At 36.3% G+C, this 18,472-nt stretch overlaps 1 protein-coding gene across 4 annotated transcripts in view; it reads right to left on the minus strand.

Moving 5' to 3' along the window:
- Positions 1-18,472, minus strand: part of SCAF8 (SR-related CTD associated factor 8) — an 84,971-nt gene that overhangs the window by 55,771 nt on the left and 10,728 nt on the right. For all 4 annotated transcript variants that reach the window (XR_003525614.1, XM_027632305.1, XM_027632297.1 and 1 more), the window contains exons 2-6: positions 9,186-9,269; positions 7,586-7,630; positions 5,166-5,327; positions 2,179-2,335; positions 875-1,005 (exon numbers count right to left, since the gene is read on the minus strand). Coding sequence is in view for 3 of the 4 variants with exons in the window: in XM_027632305.1 (XP_027488106.1) it covers positions 875-1,005; positions 2,179-2,335; positions 5,166-5,327; positions 7,586-7,630; positions 9,186-9,269 (579 nt within the window). In the remaining variant the exon portion in view is untranslated. The remainder of the gene's footprint in view (positions 1-874; positions 1,006-2,178; positions 2,336-5,165; positions 5,328-7,585; positions 7,631-9,185; positions 9,270-18,472) is intronic.

Below are 18,472 nucleotides of genomic sequence, written 5' to 3' on the forward strand. Positions count from 1 at the left end.
TGACTTATGAACAATTACAGACAACTCCGCTTAGCTGAATACTATAAAATATGTTCACTAAGTTGTTATTGTCAGCACCAGTTCACTGGTGACTGCTTCTCCTTCATATGCATGGGATTTTTGTTTGGTAACCCAGTAGGTAAAACAACCCATTCCTCAGTCCACATAAAAATCATAATGGCCAAGTTATGTGGGTACCATATCTTTAGCATAGACTGAAAAATTATGGTCTACATTTTTACAGAAAGTTAATTGTGTATGCTAAACTTATATAACTGCAAGTTAAGAGGACAAGCAGTCCTTGTGATGCTGGACATCAAGACAATTTTTTGGAGTTGAGCATTTAAAAACTGAAAAACACAGTAAATTCCAAGACCTTATCTTTGAATGCTGCAAAACAAAACCTGTTTTGCAGTTAAAAAAACGTTTAGCTAATAGAAAGATAAAAAATGAATCAACAAAGCATACATTTCCTGAATGAATTAATCTCTGTTATATAATTTTGTACAATGTTTAGCTCTTCTTGGAGCATTCAGCAGTTAACATCCTTTAACTTACATTCCATTTTATACCTATATCCATGAAATCTTAATGTTGCTCTTGATTTAGCCATCTGCAATACTATATAGACAAGTATGTATTACAGACCATCTTAGCAAAAGTCATCTTCTGCGATACTTTTAAGGAACAAACAGGGTTGGTTACCAAAGGTAACAAAAAGTTTTAGTTGACCAGGAACTTTTTTGTCATGAACAACCTCACGGTATAGTTCATATGAATACTGGACACAAAACTAAGAGATACTCCTGAAAGCATTTCTTAAGTGTACTTTAAAGACACAAGGTATCACAGAGTCTATAGTGTAACTGTCTACCTGTTGGCCTTGAGGACTCTGTAAAATTTGTGCAACTGCGGCAAGGGTATCTGTGTTAGCAATCTGAGATACCCAAGGATCAGGTAAACTCTGCGCCACGTTGGCCGGAGTAACTGGAGTCACAGGTGTCCCTAAAAAAAGAGAAAATCCAGTATGTCAAAATATTTTTACAAACAGACTTCAAAATAGTGTTAGAGAAGAAAAACATCAGTTGAAACTATTTTTCTCACATACATACAGAGCACACAAAAATAACACAACTCACATCAACATTCCTCGAGTAGCAGAATTAGTCTGTGTTAGAGTAGTTCACAGCTCTTTCCACTACTGACCTACTGGGACTACTAACAAAAACCCTGATGAAGGCCAAGTAAAAATGTTTCACACACTATTCCAGAATGTTTACTGGAAATTTTATATACCAAAAGGTAATTGTTAGCAATCTACTTGTCTGCTAGCCCTAATTTTACTGGATTCACACTTTAACCACAGGGGGAGCCTTAAGGATTCTACTAAAAATTTCAACCTGCAACAGCTGGATGGATTCATGAGGATTGCTCATTTTATTCTTTTTTCTCAAGAGAAACACTGAGACAAAATCAGCAATCTGATAATTAGTTTCATGTCATAACGCAGAAGAATCCTCCATCCCTGCAAATACTTTTGCACTTGTAGCTCAAAAGTAGAGATATGCTGATGAATGCTAAATGTAACTAGATTACTGTTTTAAAAGTCAATTTGCATCAGAATTTAAGGAAACATTAAAGTAGATCTACGATTTCAACAATTTAATGTAGTCAAATTAATCAACATAAAAAATACTGAGCTAGAAGATGCAGCAAGGCAATCCAAGAGTTGAAACTTTCACATATTTACTTTCCCCATGAACACTAAGTTGGATTTGTCCACCTCACTGCTTTTCAGCATGGGATCAGCAAAAGGTGGGTTACAAAGCAGGTCAAGAGGAGGTGCCAAAACTCAATTCCTATATGGACAATTTCTTGTACATCCCAACCTTGAACAAAAAAATCTCCACAAAGTGAAAAAGTTGAAAATCCATTTCCCTGCCATCTACATATATAAGTAAGAAAGGTGCTTGGAGCACAAAATGATCCAAGTCTGCCTTTATAATAATGTTTCCCCCTTTCCCTGATTTCGATGGTGGTTGTACAGTCTTCTTTCTAGCATTCATTTGATTTATCTAAAGGAAATCAGTGAGATAATTCAGCACATTAACAGCCAACATACCAAAGCTGACAGAAGTGTTTTGATTCAAAGTATGACTTCAATCTGTTTTTGTTTACCTGGTGTATTGTTGCTCATAGCAGCTGTAGTGCTGGGCAAGACAGGGGTCACAACGGGAGGAGGAATTCCTGCTGCCATATCCAAGAGAGGCTGAATAATTTCACTCTTGAACACATTATTCTTCTGCCACAAATTTAGCACTCTAACTATTTTACTCTAAAATGAAGAAAAGATAACAAGAGACCTGAATCACATTTATCTTTTGTCTTGTTATAGATTCTGGAATTCTTAACTGGCAATGTCAACCTGTCTAGATCGAAGCGCCTTTAGGTTTGCAAACAGTAAGAACTGTAAGAACACTTAGACTGGGTCACACCAAAGATGTCTCAACTACAAACCGGAGGCTGACCCTAGGCAACTGTGAAGACCCAGTGCACACACAGTGACAACATTCTCTCAACCGAAAATGAAACCTCTTAAACGAAAACAACAGTATCTGGCTCTTTTGTACCTTTACTCTTGTTAGTCGATATGGAAGGAAAATGATTTTAAGAAAGCATTTTCAAGCATTACAAATAATTAAAATAATGAATTATTAGTCTCCTAAATTTTTATAGTTAACATATATGAATGCAATTCTGATCTACCTGTGAACCCAAATCATTTATATCCACTGAAAAATGGGCATATAATAGTAAGATTGCTAAATATTTTTATTAGAAAAGCAGACTAATATTTTGCAAGGTCCCTTGATGAAGTGAGGAATTTAAAAGTTCAAACTGGAACACAATTTCTTGCCTGTTGAAAGTACACAGTAATAGTTAAAAATGTGGATCATGGGGAAGGAAAAAATAAATCAAAATTAAGACTTCATACAATTCCATTAGCTGTAGCTCATTGTTCAGTTCGCATTTCTATTTCTTTCTATTACTATAACAATAGATGCATTCTATTACATCATAAACAGATCACTGTTTTAATCTGCTTACAAATGTTCTCTTTTTTAAGTTTCACTCCTATCAAAGGCAAGATTTTGCTTTATTTTGAGGGGAAATAAAGTCAGTTGTATGATAAAGAGCCGGAAATTCTTCGTAGGATCTGGTGTTTGCTGTCAGAAAGATGGTTTAATTACCTGAGTTCCATAAAACATGAACACAGAATACTTAACCACAGCGTTTGAACCAAAGAAGAAAGTCTGTTTGCCCAAAACTCCAGGAGGATACCTAACTGTAATAGAGAAGTGCTGAATTTTCACTACATGGAAGATGTAACTTAGATTTCCCTTAAACAAATCTCTGAAGGCTTCCACTCAGTATTACCGTATGTGAGCCTTCCTTCTCTGAAAGTTTGTTTTATAAGCAGTCCTTGACAAGTCCATCAGAGGCTCTAACTTAGATCTTCTGTCCAGAACTGAAGTATAAAAATCTTTCTGTGCCTCCATATCTATCTCCCCCTTGTACTTTCTCTGGGTCAAACAAAGGAATCAGTGGGGTGGTTTTGTTGTTACTTTAAATGAAATATTACTGCACTTCTGCTTGATTTAAAAACAAATTCCACATTTGCTCATATAAAGAGAACTGCTGTGTTTCTCCATTATGCCTTTTAATCAGATTAAACATCAAAATCACCAGGTATATATATATATATACACACACCAGGTATAAACATCAATATAAACCAGGTATATATCTTGGTCTCTGACAGCACATTTTGCTGGGCGAGATATAGGGTAACTGCTTTCTCAGGAGAAAGACCTTCCTATAATACTGAATCCACATGTAGCACAGCAGCAAGACTTCAGATTGCAAAATACATTTTCCCCTAACTGAGGTGAAAAATATCCTAGAAATGAACTTGATAGGACTTTCGTGGACCGTAAACAGACCATGTTTTACTATCCCTCTTCACACCTCTAGTACAATACATTAATTGTCATGCATTGAAATATCACAGGATATGTGGTGCTATTTCTTACCCTACAATAAATTTACTATATATTTTTTAAAACCAGACACAAACTGAGTACTTGCGCCCACCCTTGTTCCAATCTCTCCTTCTTCAATAAGTCAGGCTATTTCTGTACTAGCATATCTCCCAAAGTAGCAAGCTAAATGATTATACAAAACACACTAATACTGTTCAAGAAAGACAACTAAATGAATAAAAACATAAGTTAACTCTCATGCCTACATATACATAAAAAACCACGAAATTGAGGTGGCATGAATTAATCACAAACATAACCTAAAACTGGACTGGGAAAATGCCATTCAACCTAAATAACCCTTTCAGTAACACCTCAGAACTCAGTTGCAGAAGACAGACATCCTTAGCAGAGCTTTTTCAGTCAAGTAAAATTTGCAGATCCCAACACATTTTCCTGCAGAGGTCCTAACTACTCTAGAAAGGCAGGAATACTAAGACACCACAATGGTTGAATTTTCCTTAATCACCTTGCATGGATACCTTGGGTTTTCAGATCTTTTTTTGAAAAATACAGCATGAATTCATGCAACTATTCAAAAAATAACCTTTCTCTTCCTGTAGCATCCTGCCTCACTTTCGACTTCACTTAATGACTCTATTACACAAATTTCTGTAAGACGATGCCCTCAGCAGTCCCTGTCTTTTTGTAGTTATTCAGTAAGAAGAAATGCTAGTGTAAGGTGAGTAACAAATATGAAGTAAGTTGAACTGCCTGCACTGTGCCACCCCTAGCCAATCTTTTAGAAACAGAATTTGGTAGTTATCTTGACTACTGTGATCGGGAACAGTTGAATTATTGGGTCAAACTATTCAAGTTACACCTTATTTAGTTGTTGATCGGTCATAGAATCAAAGGAAAGATCACCTTTCCAAAAGTCTAATTAATTTCACTGGACGTGTCTCCCCCAATTCCTACACTCAGATAAGCAAAATTAAGAAATACATTTACATGTTTATGTCTCTAATTAGGTCCCCTCCAGCAAGCAAAAAGTGAGATCAAAATCTTTATAGGTAACACACTAAAGATTGTTCTAATTAGAAAAATCTGTAAGTGGTTTACCTTGTCATCACCCGGACAACGGTACAAGTTCTGGAAAGTGCTGATGATGTTATTGCTGAATCTTGGAGCAAATACATCCTTTTCTTGTCCAAACTGATGCCGGGACTGTCTCACAATGGAGTCAATGACATACAGACCAGGCACCTTGTATTCTGGTTTGCACTATAAAGAATGATAATGTAAAATAAACATATGTGAAAAATAACAGAAGTCATTAATGGTAAATACGAACAATCCTCTCTAATTTTTAAATGGGTCTAATTATTACTAAAATGTTCTCTACTTAACAAATTGTCCTGGAAAATGAAACTCTCAAAAATATCTAATCTTTAATGTTCAAATTATCACATCGATATGCAGATACGTAAATGGTGTAAAATCAATTTCCTACCACTAAAAAATTTAACTTTTTAAAATCTAGCTATTAAAAAGTTGAACACACAAACCACACACCCTTTTTAAACTCAACAGACCAGTGAGTTAAGTGTCACAAAATGAAGAATGTCAAGCGCATTATTTCAACTGAAGTTTCAGTAACCTCATGAGATTAATTCCGAAGAAAGAAAATATCAGAGTTGTAAAGAATCAACAGTAAAATAATTGGCACTGACATCACTCTGGACAGGTCTATGGCAGATTTGAATGGAAGATTCAGTCTTCTTGAGCTTTAACTTGAAGTGACTGCTTTCAAAAATACTGTACTATTATCTTCCAAACACACAATTTAAGTCCTTACCTATCAAATCGGCTTTCATCTGTTCATGTTTCATTCTACTTAAGTAAGAAGTTATTATTTAATGTTACTAGTATGTTCCATGTTTCACTAAATTGTTCATGAAATACTGAAAAAAACCCTCATCAAGACCACTAAAGAGAATCATCTAGTCCAGAGTGATCATTAACAAGGTAATCAATAAGAACATACATTTGCCTTCTCTAACCACCAATGAATAGTGCAGAACTCCCCCACTGAGTAGTACTGGACACCGAAGGTAAATGTGTAAAGATAACTCATACTCTTAGTAGCTCATGGAATGGTCACAAAAAACTAGTCCCATTCCTGACAATGTGCCATTCTTTCATTCAGAGGATAAAACTTCCCTCGTGCCTTTGAATACTGAATCGCCAATCAGAGCCACCACAACTAAAAAGCAGTATCTGGAACTCAGACAATTCTGAACTAACTTCAGAATGTGAAACTGCAAAGTGCTCCTGATCAGAGATGGATAAGATGTATGCCTGCTCTCCCCTTTATGTGTTCACCTGTAGCATTAAACAGGGATCAGAGGATACTGATCCCTTTTCTCAGAGGTAGAAGAAGTCAGAGGCAATGCCACAAAAGACAAGTGCTTGACAAAGTGTTGGTATACTACTGGTCTTTACTATTGCCTTGAAACATACATATGACACCTTTTCCACACAGGACTGATGCACTAGTACCTAAGTAATTCACTTATGAATGGTTCTGAGACAGTTAAAAAAACCAGGTTGAAGCAGAAACCCGTTTACACTGTCCAGCCACTGCCCAAGGGCACTGCAGAATTAACTGGGAACCAAGGAATAAAAGTTAATGAGGAAGAAAAGTTATTGACACACAGTAATCTAGACTGCTTTATAAAAAGGATAACAGAAAGAAAATTGCATCCAACGTTGCAGCACTAACAGTCTAACTTCTCTAGTTTGTTTGTCAAAACAAAAAGGCAATTTGATCATAATTTACACCTATTTACAAAAAGAGAACAAATTCAGTATCAAAATGACCAACTGAACAACCAGGTACAATGCAGACAAGGAGGGAAGGCTCAAAAATTGGAATCCATGCATTTCCAACTGGAAGTAAAATGCAGTTTTACCCAAGAATAATTAAATGCTGCAAGAAAAGGAAGTGCTACCATCTTCCCAAAATGTAATTCTAGTCTAGCCATATAAATATTTTTTATTTTAATTTACTAGCAGGAACCATCGACTGAAAGGCTACATCTTCTGCTACAAAAAAGGATGAGGGTAAACGGTCATCTTCCCTTCAGCTTTAAAATCAATGGAAAAATCTGGCAGAAAATCAGAAGCACCTGTCACCAGCCAAACCACTGTCAATTGTTTTGCCATTAGCTGTTCACACGGGCTACGCTGACAGACTCTTTTAACATTAAATGAATACACACAGCAGTCTTAAAACAGTACTCACAGTGATTCAGATCAAAGAATAAACTGAGAACAAAGTAGTTGTCTTTCTGCATCATGGATTAGGATCAGCTGCTGATCACTAGCAGAACCTGAATGTGACTAAATCCAGAAATAAACTAGTATGTGCTAGAAATATTAATCCATATGGATATCTAAAACCCAACTGTGTCCAATACTTTCTAATCCAAAATGAGGACATTTTCTTTGTTAACACAAAACAGCCAAGACTGACTCACCTTTTGAATGAATTTCTCAACACTCTGTACAACATGCTTGTAGAACTGAAAAATAAAACAGTACTTCAACAGAGGAGAAAATCTGAAGATGCATTACTTGTTATTTGAAGATGCAATTACTTGTTCAAGAATATTGATATCTTGATGGCAAAATCAGAAGAGGAAACTTTGGATTATTAAACAGCAATCCAATACCTACAGCTGCATATGCAGTCTTCCTTAGAACAACATATAAAAGAGTTAATATCACTTTTTCTTGCCTTCTGAAGGTTTTTTACACTGGATTTTTTAAATTATATGCCTTTATTTAGTGAGAACTAGGAGAATAATATAATTGTTCCTTCAAAAACATATGGTTATTTCACTGTACCTGACTGAAGATGTTAGCTTAATGTTACTAAACATATAATTTCTCTGCATTTCACTTATTTTCCAAACGTTCGCTTTAATAACCTAAAAATAGGACTGTAGGAGGACTGTAACATATACTGAGTACTTCTTCTTTAAAGTTGGTTTGTGATTTGTGCAGGTTTTTTTAAAATCTCACATATAATCACAATGGCTCTAGATCATCTCAATAACCACTCTACACAATTAAACACTGTTATTGAAATGGTAAGAATGGAAGCAGGATTTTCGAGTTGAGTTCACGGTAAAATATTTTGGTATAATTAAAATGCTTAATTAATAGAACCATCTACTATCATTTACTACTTGTTTATGTTCACTACAAATTTTTAGCATTTTCATTATAATGCAACACACAGGTTTTAACTTACATAGACATATTTAAAAGAAACCCGTGAATTTCACTCTTCTGACATCAAATTGCTCTCTCCCAATTACACAAAACACCAATATGGATTTCATTATCTGAAAATTTATCTCCATTCTTAGCAAAGGAACAGCAAAAGTTCAGTCTTTTTTCTTTTATATCAACCTCTTTTTCACTTCTCCAGCTTTCACTGAGTTTCCATTTGTTCTAACACTTAACACTAGTGGCACGTTTCTTTCCTTTATCATTTTTCAGTGACATTTTCTCCTGCTCCATTGCTGTTTAGCGATTACCTTTTGTGGTAGGAATAATCTTTAAAGAGTGTACTAATGCTAAAATTTAAAATCTATTTGTACCCAAGCAACAAGAAGACTGAAATCTACGAACAATATCCATGAAAAAGTTATGTTAGGAATTTAGAAAAAATGAACAGCTGTATTGATCCAAAGGTATGCATATATTACAGGGGGGCGGGGAGAGGAGAGGCAAGGGTGAATTGTAGTTTTCTATTTATTCATCTGTTCCCAGGCATGTCAGTGTTTCCTTTTTAAACTGAGGAAAAAGCCCTGTCTTTCAGATCTGATAAAGAGTCAAGTTGGTATAATTCTTTCTCACATATGACAACCAGCAAATGAAAGTCACACCACAAATTAAGCCTTCTGTTGCACTCCTGAAAATCCCCTCGCTATCACATTTGATCATTAACTTGGAAATTGTACACACAACAAGGGTGGAGGGAAAGTTTTGAAGGAAATTCTTTACACTATTCAAAAGAAATTATTTGGGCATATATGAGAAACATAAAAGAGGTCAAACATTTCTTACCTTTATAGCCTTGATTGCTGCCTTGGTGATCTGAGTCATTTTAGCTTTAGAAATGGGTGGTTTATAATCATTTAGCGAGTACAACTGCCAACAAAAAAAAAGAAAAAGAGTTACCATAAATACATTCTGAAGTTGTAAGCAGTATAATTATGCATTATTTTTCCACAAGAAAATATCATTTTTAAATTTAATTGGATTTTATTTATTACGCAAGAAAGGACATTTCCATTTAAGAAAGAATAAAAAGTTCAACACAATAAAATATAAGATCCAAAAAGCCTAAAAGAGAGGAGGTTTTTCTTTGCAATGGTTCCTATATATACCTAGCTTTACTAGCACTAAATACTGCAGGCATTGCAGGGTGAAGTTACAACACACAAACAGGGTAGCTTTCTAAGGAGAAGACATTAATATACTTGAGTACCTTTATGGAAGCATAACAGAAGTTTAACTTAGTATATTCATCATCATATACCTGCTGAATCAAATCTTTTATTTTCCGTTAGGAAAAAAAAAAATCAAGCTCAGTAAGAATGAGAATGTAGCAATTTTGCCACTTCAAACAAATTGAAAAAACTATAGACTTCATTCACTGCATTAACTCAGAAAAGTAATGTATCAGAAATATTACAAACGCTTAAGCAAAAATCAAGCTGGGTTCTCAATTTTAAACACAGTTTCATGACTTCATTAATATCTAACCACCAAAATGACCACAGCACACAGGTAGTGGAGTTCTCAAACACTGTTCTCCCTGGACAACTAACTCTGTTTTTACTAGTACATACATCTCCTAGCAGAAGCAACCCAGAATGACAGCTATTCATCAGAAATTCGCTACACAGTGAAACTTTACATGAACCAAATTCATAGTTATGACTAATAGGTGGTAATTGGAAACAACTCCTTCCTGCACACTGAATCTGGACTCCCTCATCCAAGGCTATTTACTTGCTTTGAAAACCTTTGATTATTCACAGTATATAATTTTGAACAAAATGCCCCTCTTTTCTCATTCAGCCCTAGGTGTTAGCAGAGAAAGGACTAGCTAGTATTTGCTACTTTCATACATAAAAAGACCAGATACAAACCACCAAAACAGACTTAAGGATATTCTTGACTTATATTGTATTTTTGTTTACAACACACGTTTAGAAGCATGTTCAGAAGTTCGTTAGAACGTTTAGAAGTTCAAAAATAGAGTCCTGATAATAGGAATGATCATCCATAAAGAATTTTTTTATTTTCTTACTAAAATCAGGAAGAATTAGAGTTCTTCCATAAAACGGTCATTGAAAGCCAAAAGATCCCTCTCCTCTCCTACTACACAGCCTGAACATGCAATATATTGAACCAGATTAATATCCACACAGGCAGTAACAATATCTTTAACCTCCTAGTATTTGCTCAATTTGTGGCAAACTGCTAGATCAGAAAATGTAGTTCAGAATCTTTTACACTGAATAAAGTAAAATGTAACAGTAAACAGGATCAATCAGAGGAAAGGATTAGACAGTCTTAAATATAGGTCACACTCCCCCAGTTGCCTATAATAATTTATCACTCTGAAGATAACAAGTAGATATTCTTCCATCATATTTGAATTTCCAAGAGACAAGGATTTCTTCTCTCTGCAAACACGAGATGGTTTTTTTCCTATCCTTTCCTGTCAAAACCAGTTTTAACTAAAACCTCCTAGAGCTGTCAAAAGACAAACTGAAAAAAAAATTGGTTTGTCCAAGCATGTGCCTGTCTTCTCAGATTGAAAGGATTTCCATTAAAACTGTGAAATTATAACCAGTTCACAGCTAGACATCTACTTTTAAAACAACTGTTACTACTTTTCACTAACGCTAATTGCTGTTGCAAAATTTTCTGATTTACTTATGCGCTGCTTATACAACAAGAAGCAATATACTTCTAGAATGCAGGCAGGTAAATGCTCTTCATCACCACTGGGGAAAGGGGAAAAAAAGAGGCAGAAAATCAAGAGTCTCCAATCAGCTTCTTCTCTGTTTTATACTCATAACTCACTGTTCAGCTTCCACTTACTCACAGGTGAGTACCAGACTGTGGGTCACTCATCCTGGCTACTGTTTGGTCGAATGATGTGCAACTACAGAAACATTTTGCTTACATTCTGTCTCTTAGCAGAATCAGTTTGGATATTCCGTCAGCACTCTCAAAGCCCAAAACACTAGTTAGTAAAAGCAATTCACGGATATGTGAGCGAACACGAAATGAGTCTGGATTCCAGAAGCCACCCTGCCAATCTGAAAACAGTCCCAGAAAAGATCGGCACAGTAGTTCCTTCACCTATGACATACACAGCTACCAGGAGGCAGAACCACTGACTCACACAGATGTGCTGGGACCACACTTTGGACACTGAGCCATTAACTGCAACTCTTCAGATGCTGACATCCAGTCAGCTCCACATCCACCAACAGCCCATGCATCAAACCCATTTTCTCTACTGCTAGGCTGACTAGAGAAGCAAGACTTGGTTGCCTCTCTAGTAATGAAAACTTCAATTTTTCATCTAGCGTAGATCATTTTTTTAAGACACTGGACATTTGAAAGATAAGGACTTAAAGATACATATATTATTTTTAAAACCTATGCTTATATTCTAGTTCATTTTTCCTGTATGCCCTTTTGTACAGGTGTTTAGCTAAACCAGTTCGCTCTCATTATTTCCTGATCTTAGTTTTGTAAGGTTTTCATGCTCATTGGCAGAAGACAACTGCTTGCCCTCACACAGAAGAAGCCTTCAAACAAACCAGTAAAAAAAGGCAACACAACTAAAAAGTAAAGTCAGGGAAACTATCTGAAGTAAAATGATACACTTGAGAAAATCAGTAGTAGTATTCAAAGGGGATGGGAAGAAGTTCTTTTTGGCTGGTAATGTACATGTAAAAGACAATGCAATCAAGTTTGAGAAATAAACAGCACTTTTCAGACTAGAGAAGGAATAGCAGATCCATTAAAGTGCTTCTCCAGGACAACCAGTACATACAGAAGCATTCATAAGTGATAAAGCCCTACAGAAAAAGAACCCTCCCTTTCCCTTTTTAGATCTACACACTAAGGAAAAACCTTGGAGTCTTCCCACTGCAGAATTCTCCTCAAGTGTGTTTACAAGAAGGTAAACAACAAGCTCACAACGGAAAAATAATGAAGTACTAGAACAGAACTCAAGAATGAAGGACTTAGTAGCTGTGATTCATTAATTTTCATTTAAAACAGTCTCAATCTTGTAGCTCTAAGAGACAGGAAAAGCGACATGAATTTCTGACTAGGGTTCAAGGTGAAAAGCAGTAAAAAATGGATCAGTTCGGTTAAATGTTTGTACCAGAAAAAAAATGTATAAATTACTCAAAATAAAAGAGTTAGTGAGCACACAGATAATTTCATGCAGCTGTTGTAAGGAAAAACCGCATCTCAGTATACTGTCCTTCTCTGAAAGACTCAATGAGCACACTGAGAAATCACTGATATAAGGCCACCTGGACTACCAAAACACATTTACCAAAGATTTCTCACAAAAGGCTCCAAAGAAACTAAGCTGTCCTAAACAGGCCCTTGCATGACCCAACCAATTACTCCTTAAATACAGCCAGCAAACAATTTAAATAAACAGTCATTTAATGTGTGGTAAAGAGAATTCTCAACAGAGCCCCACTTGAGCCTGTGCTGCCACCTATATTCTGGTTAAGACAAAGTCAGACTATCAAAAGCTGCAGAGGAACATCGCTGACGCTACTCAGTAATAAAAAGGCAGACAAATTAAGCACCAATCAGTGCACATGAAGTAGTGGATGCTGGCTTTGAAGCTGGCTATTGCTACTCAGGACAGGGATCTGCCGATACATGAGGCATTCTGTTGAACACATCAACTCAAGAGTAAGCCAGAAAACTCTCAGTAGTAAATGCAGCAAACGGACTTCTAGAATCACATTATTTAGGTGACAGTACTAACCTGCAGGGCACTCTCAGCCTCTCACTACTTCCGGAATTTCTGGCCTCACCCTGTAATCTCCAAAGCTGGTATGAAATTATTAGGGATAACCAAAATTATGGAAAAACTTTAAAGTGAAGAACCAAGATGGTTTGGACTCTTCAGCCTGCAAACAGGATTACTAAGGTGATGGCACATGTCACTACAATCTGAGTGGTGAAGATTAACTGAGAAGGATGGGACTGGAGGAGCACACCCCATGAGATGAGTAGGGAGTGAGCAAGAGACAGGCTGGTGGATGTGGCTTCAGACTGTCCAGTGTGGTTGTCCTTAGCCTGGAAGGGCAGCTCTGGTGTGCCTCAGAGGGAACTGACTCACCCCTGAACTGTTATCACCAACTCTGTACCCTGACACCATAATGAAACACACCCACTCTTTTAAATAACTGTATAAAACACAGTCAGCTATCTGTATGTTCATGTAAAATGTAGCTCTCCATTTGAAAGACCTTATTCAAATGAAGTTTAAGCTTTATCACATCAGGCAGTTGTATTTTTTCCACAGCAGAAATACAGTTCATCTTAGAGGGTCGAAAGTGAAACACTGTAATCTTTAAGTGACAGATAAAACCAGGAAAACTTTCAGAGGTTTTGAAGCACGCTAGTCCCACTTACAGTGCAAGCTGGAGGAACAAAGCAAGGGAGCAGACATAGAAACCCTTATGCAAACTTAAAACCCCCTGTGCTTTAGAGCTGAGTTACCATAGGATTCTGTGATTATAAAGAAAATATGCCATTCACTAGCTATTTACCTACGTTTCTGGATAAACATCTACTCATACGAAACACTTGCTCAAAAGGACAAAAAACTGATCAGTATTTCTTTAAATGTCTGATTATTATCGAAAGGTATTTGAGCACCAACTAAACCTATTTTTTCCAGTTATCTTCCTAAGTTCCCTGTTGGAAGGATTTGCACAGTGGCAGTAATTTGCATCATTTCTTTTGTGAAAAACCAGTAAGTACAGAAATTTCCTGTTGAAATCTGAGGCACTGCTGGGTAAAGCAGTACAGTTTGTGGCGGTTCTTTTTAAAAGGTACACTAAGAATTTCTCCCCAAACACTGCACAGCTATCACCAGCTGATGATATACATATTTTGATTACATATTAAAATTTAAAAACAACCTTATACACTGATGGACCAATTTATTTTTCCTATTCATTTAGTAACTGATTTTGCACCAGAAAAAAGGATATGTTGATCTAAATAAAATCAAAATTTACCTCCCATCTATCCCAGTATCTAAGGGGGAGAAATGGTCTCCTGATATTTGCCTGGAAAAGAGCACTAATGCAGAGAGAGCTGTGTATTCACCCAAGAGTCATTCTGACACAAGAGCTCTCCTGAGCAGTCACCACAACACAAATAAAACATTTGGGAGAATGCTTCAGGAAGACAAAGTGACTTGGAATAAACTGAAAACTTAAACCCTAATTAAAAAAAACCCCAAAACTGTAAATATCCATTAAAAAAATATACAAAGCTTTGCTTTGTACTGTCCATTCTTGAATTATGGCACATTACTCTGAAAAGTAAAGGTGAGACATTATCACAAAAGGATAAGGAAGGAACAAAGACTAAACTTCTAGAGAATGGGGCCGTGGGGAGGGCAGGGGGCAATGAGGCAAGTATAACACAATCAGTGACAAGTCATAAGGAGTGTGACTGTACTGGTAAGGGAAACCATTTTCAAACTGTTAGCTCAGGTTTTCAAAAAACAAGTGTTAAATAATTAAATTAGAAAGAGTATTAATGCATGATTCCCATGCGACCTTTTGGGATTAGTTTTATTTTCCTCTGTGAGAAAAAGCACAGCCAAAGTAAAGAGAATACTTTCAAGTTACTGCAAAAAGTGCCAGTGTTTTTTTCAAGTCAGCACACTTAATAGTAGCATACATTTGATTTCAATGTCAATGAACAGTTTATTCTAGAAATCTGTGGGCAAGACTCTCTACTGCCTATCTCAAGTATTTTAGATAACTGAACATGCTCAACTCCAAACATATTGCCAATGATATGGGAAACTACAAAATACAAATTAACATTAATCTTCTCAACCCACTTACAGCTAAAGAAAATACAGATCAAATTTACAGTGAATTTGTGTGTGGGGAAATTGCTTCACTACTTTCCTGTATGAGGATTCCATCCAGTCATGTGCTACACACATTGGCATTTTAATAATTAGGTGTGGGACAATCAGTAAACCTTTGATAGAAGAGCTCATGTTTGATTAAATGCTGAATATAAATCACAGGAAAACCTTAAAGGGAAGGCCAGAATCTGAATGGCACTTCAGGGACAAAATGAATCCACAAAGATACAGTTACTACAAATCCTAATCTGCCTCAATCAAAGCAATTCCCAGAGTCATGATCTTGCAAAGTAAGAATCAGATGCTGGTCAAATGTCCAAGTAAACCATGTAACAGCTTAATACCATATAGCATTGAAAGTCTTAAACATGATCAAAGTAGTAGTGTTAACAGTTGATTCTCAGACTGTCTCTAAACCTGTTTTGTTACTGTCTGAATTGTAAAAATAAATGTTGCAATAAGTTTGTAAGCTAACTCAACTGTACAGAAATGTAACAGCAAGACGCAGAGGGTCAAACTTGTATCAGATCTCCAATACTCCCAGTAATTCCTCCCCACTCTCTTTAGTAGGGTGTATAACACCTACTCAATCCACCTTGCAGTCACATCTAAAAAGGTGTGACTTCATCTGTACTTAACTCTTCCATCTCAGCCCCGTGTCACAGTCCGTAGCATGACTTACTGAGACAGGAAAGTGAAAAACGCAGTGTAGGAGCTTATACTGTTAACCAAGTCTATTGCTTAACAGAAATGTAGTGTTGGAAAGTTCTCAGTGGAGTACCTGAGACACGGAGGCTCAGGTATGCTTGTTGATCTTGACTCATGGCCATCACCTGGGAATGGTGGAAGACCTTTTCACTATACAGATATTAAATACCCCACATTCCTCTTCCATATCCTCCAAAATGTCCTGAAATTGCATATATAGCCCCCTTTTTATTTACCTTCCACATTCAAAGCCTCACCAAAGTCTTACTTGGTTCTTCTCAAACTTCACCCAGCCCTAGTCAGCTTGGCTATTTCAAGTGTAAGGAACAGCAGGAAGTCTGACAACAGAGATTTGGCAACTGGTCCAAGCTCCCTGTCTAGTCATGTCTCTGAGCTGAGACACAGCAGTCACTCCTACTTGGACAGCACCAAAAAGGTATGGTTACTATCAGGAACACGTTTTTTCTGTTCCCTTCTACCTTCTCGTAATAATTTACATTCGCCTTTTCATTTTGCTAATTCTTGTTTGCTTGGTTGTTGTTTTTGGAGGGAGGTTTGTTGGGTTTTTTTTCCTCTCCTTACTGGTCCTCCTTCTCTTTGTGCTAGGGTATGGTAGAAAAATGTGTTACTTACTGATGACTGCTACTAGTTTAGAGAAAACTAACAAAAACAGCATTTGATAGATGATGTTTATGAAAAGTAACATACAGTTGTCCTTTTAGAGATATATCATTTGAATACTATTTTAGCTACCTGCAACCTATAGCTCAGTGATTCCCGAGACAGCAGCAACTGATCTTTTTCATAAAAACCTCTGAATTTCCACCATATAGGGAATTCATGTAAATATTTAGCATATCCAACATGTTTTAGTAAAAGTGCATAGTTTAATCAAAATCGGTGCAAAGAAGAAACCCAGTTCTGCCAACACAGCCTTGTGAGGTACAAACCAGACCGCACAAGGAATAAGATAAAATGGTCTCTATTTCTTTCCTAATAATTTCCAGAACTCTTAATTTCTGTTATGATTACTGCTGAACTTCGAACAGACATTTCCATTTCAATTGCAAGGTTTTATCAATTAAGAAACGGTATCATTTCAATGCCTATCACTGTGTACATAAAGCCAGGGTTGTCCTTTTCATACTCTCTCCCCTACCTGCACTACCACATTTAACTTTATGAAACTGTAGGCTGTCATCTAATAGTCAGTACAGCAATGCCCTTTTGCAATTCTTCACGGCCAGCCCTTCAGCACTAATGCCCTGAATAACTTAATACTGCCAACAAACTTGTTTGCCTCATTCTATCGCTCTTTCATAGCACTGACAAATAAACTGAAATGCAGGGACTCTCAGAACAAACCCATATAACATTCCATCATGAGAAAAGAGAACAATTTATTTCTGCACATGAACTTTTCCCCTGTCACTCCTTTTAGCAGACATCCATCAAGTAAGGATGCACTCTCCACAGCAGTTCAATTGCTTTTCAAACTTTTGGGAATTGATCTTCTCAGTTACTTTTTGGAAATCCAAGTAAAAACACCTGGTTCTTCTGCGTCCATGTGCTTCTAATTTTCTCAAAGAACTCCCATACACACATTATCACATGACATTATTGTCTCACATAAAAGTCACAGCAATTCTTCCTTATTTAAACATATTCAGTTGTTTTAAACAAATTCAAATTCCTCATCACCTTCAGCTGAGGTATCTTGTACGTTCTTACATTGGGGAAAAAAAACCAAAAAAAGCTCTAAGACTCAGCTTTTAATACCATATCCTAAAAGAAGCATTTCTTCCATACCTCCTTCAGAATTAACTGCTTCATGCGCAACAAGCTACACGGATTTACTACATAAATGTACATTTATGTAACATACCAAAGAAAAGACAAGGCTAGCAAATAAAGCCAATTATATTCACAATTCTGTATTTTCCTGTATCTGATTAAAAAAAAATGATTTGTACAGCAAAAAGTAATAATAGTGATTAAGAAACTGCATAAAATGCAATATTCCAGTGTACACAAAAGTTAACAGTATTGTTAATACTCTTTTTCCCCAATATAATTTTAAGTAAGTACTGTTTCCAAACTTTGGGGAAAAAAATACCAGCTTGCTCAAAGATTTAATAAGCTATACAAATCATACACTGGGATTGGGGGAAAATGCAAGTATCAGGTTGATGCTACATGTAATGCAGTGAATTTCTGACCTGTATTTTTTTTCAATTCTGTTAAGAAAAGTGGTCTTCAAGAGAGGACTTACTGAAAGTCAAGGAATTTATCAGCATATTTCAAATTTTCATCATTCAGTAATGCAAACCATAGCTTTAGCATTACAACAGTAATTCAAAAAGTACCTAAAGTTAAATCCATTGTAAATACCTGCAAAAAGCCAACTCTATTGCAAATAGCTGTAATGTACAAGGCAGTACACTACATGATGCTAAGCTAC

The sequence above is a fragment of the Corapipo altera genome, unplaced genomic scaffold (assembly GCF_003945725.1).
Source record: "Corapipo altera isolate COAL_440 unplaced genomic scaffold, ASM394572v1 2b, whole genome shotgun sequence".
Taxonomy (NCBI): Eukaryota; Metazoa; Chordata; class Aves; order Passeriformes; family Pipridae; genus Corapipo; species Corapipo altera.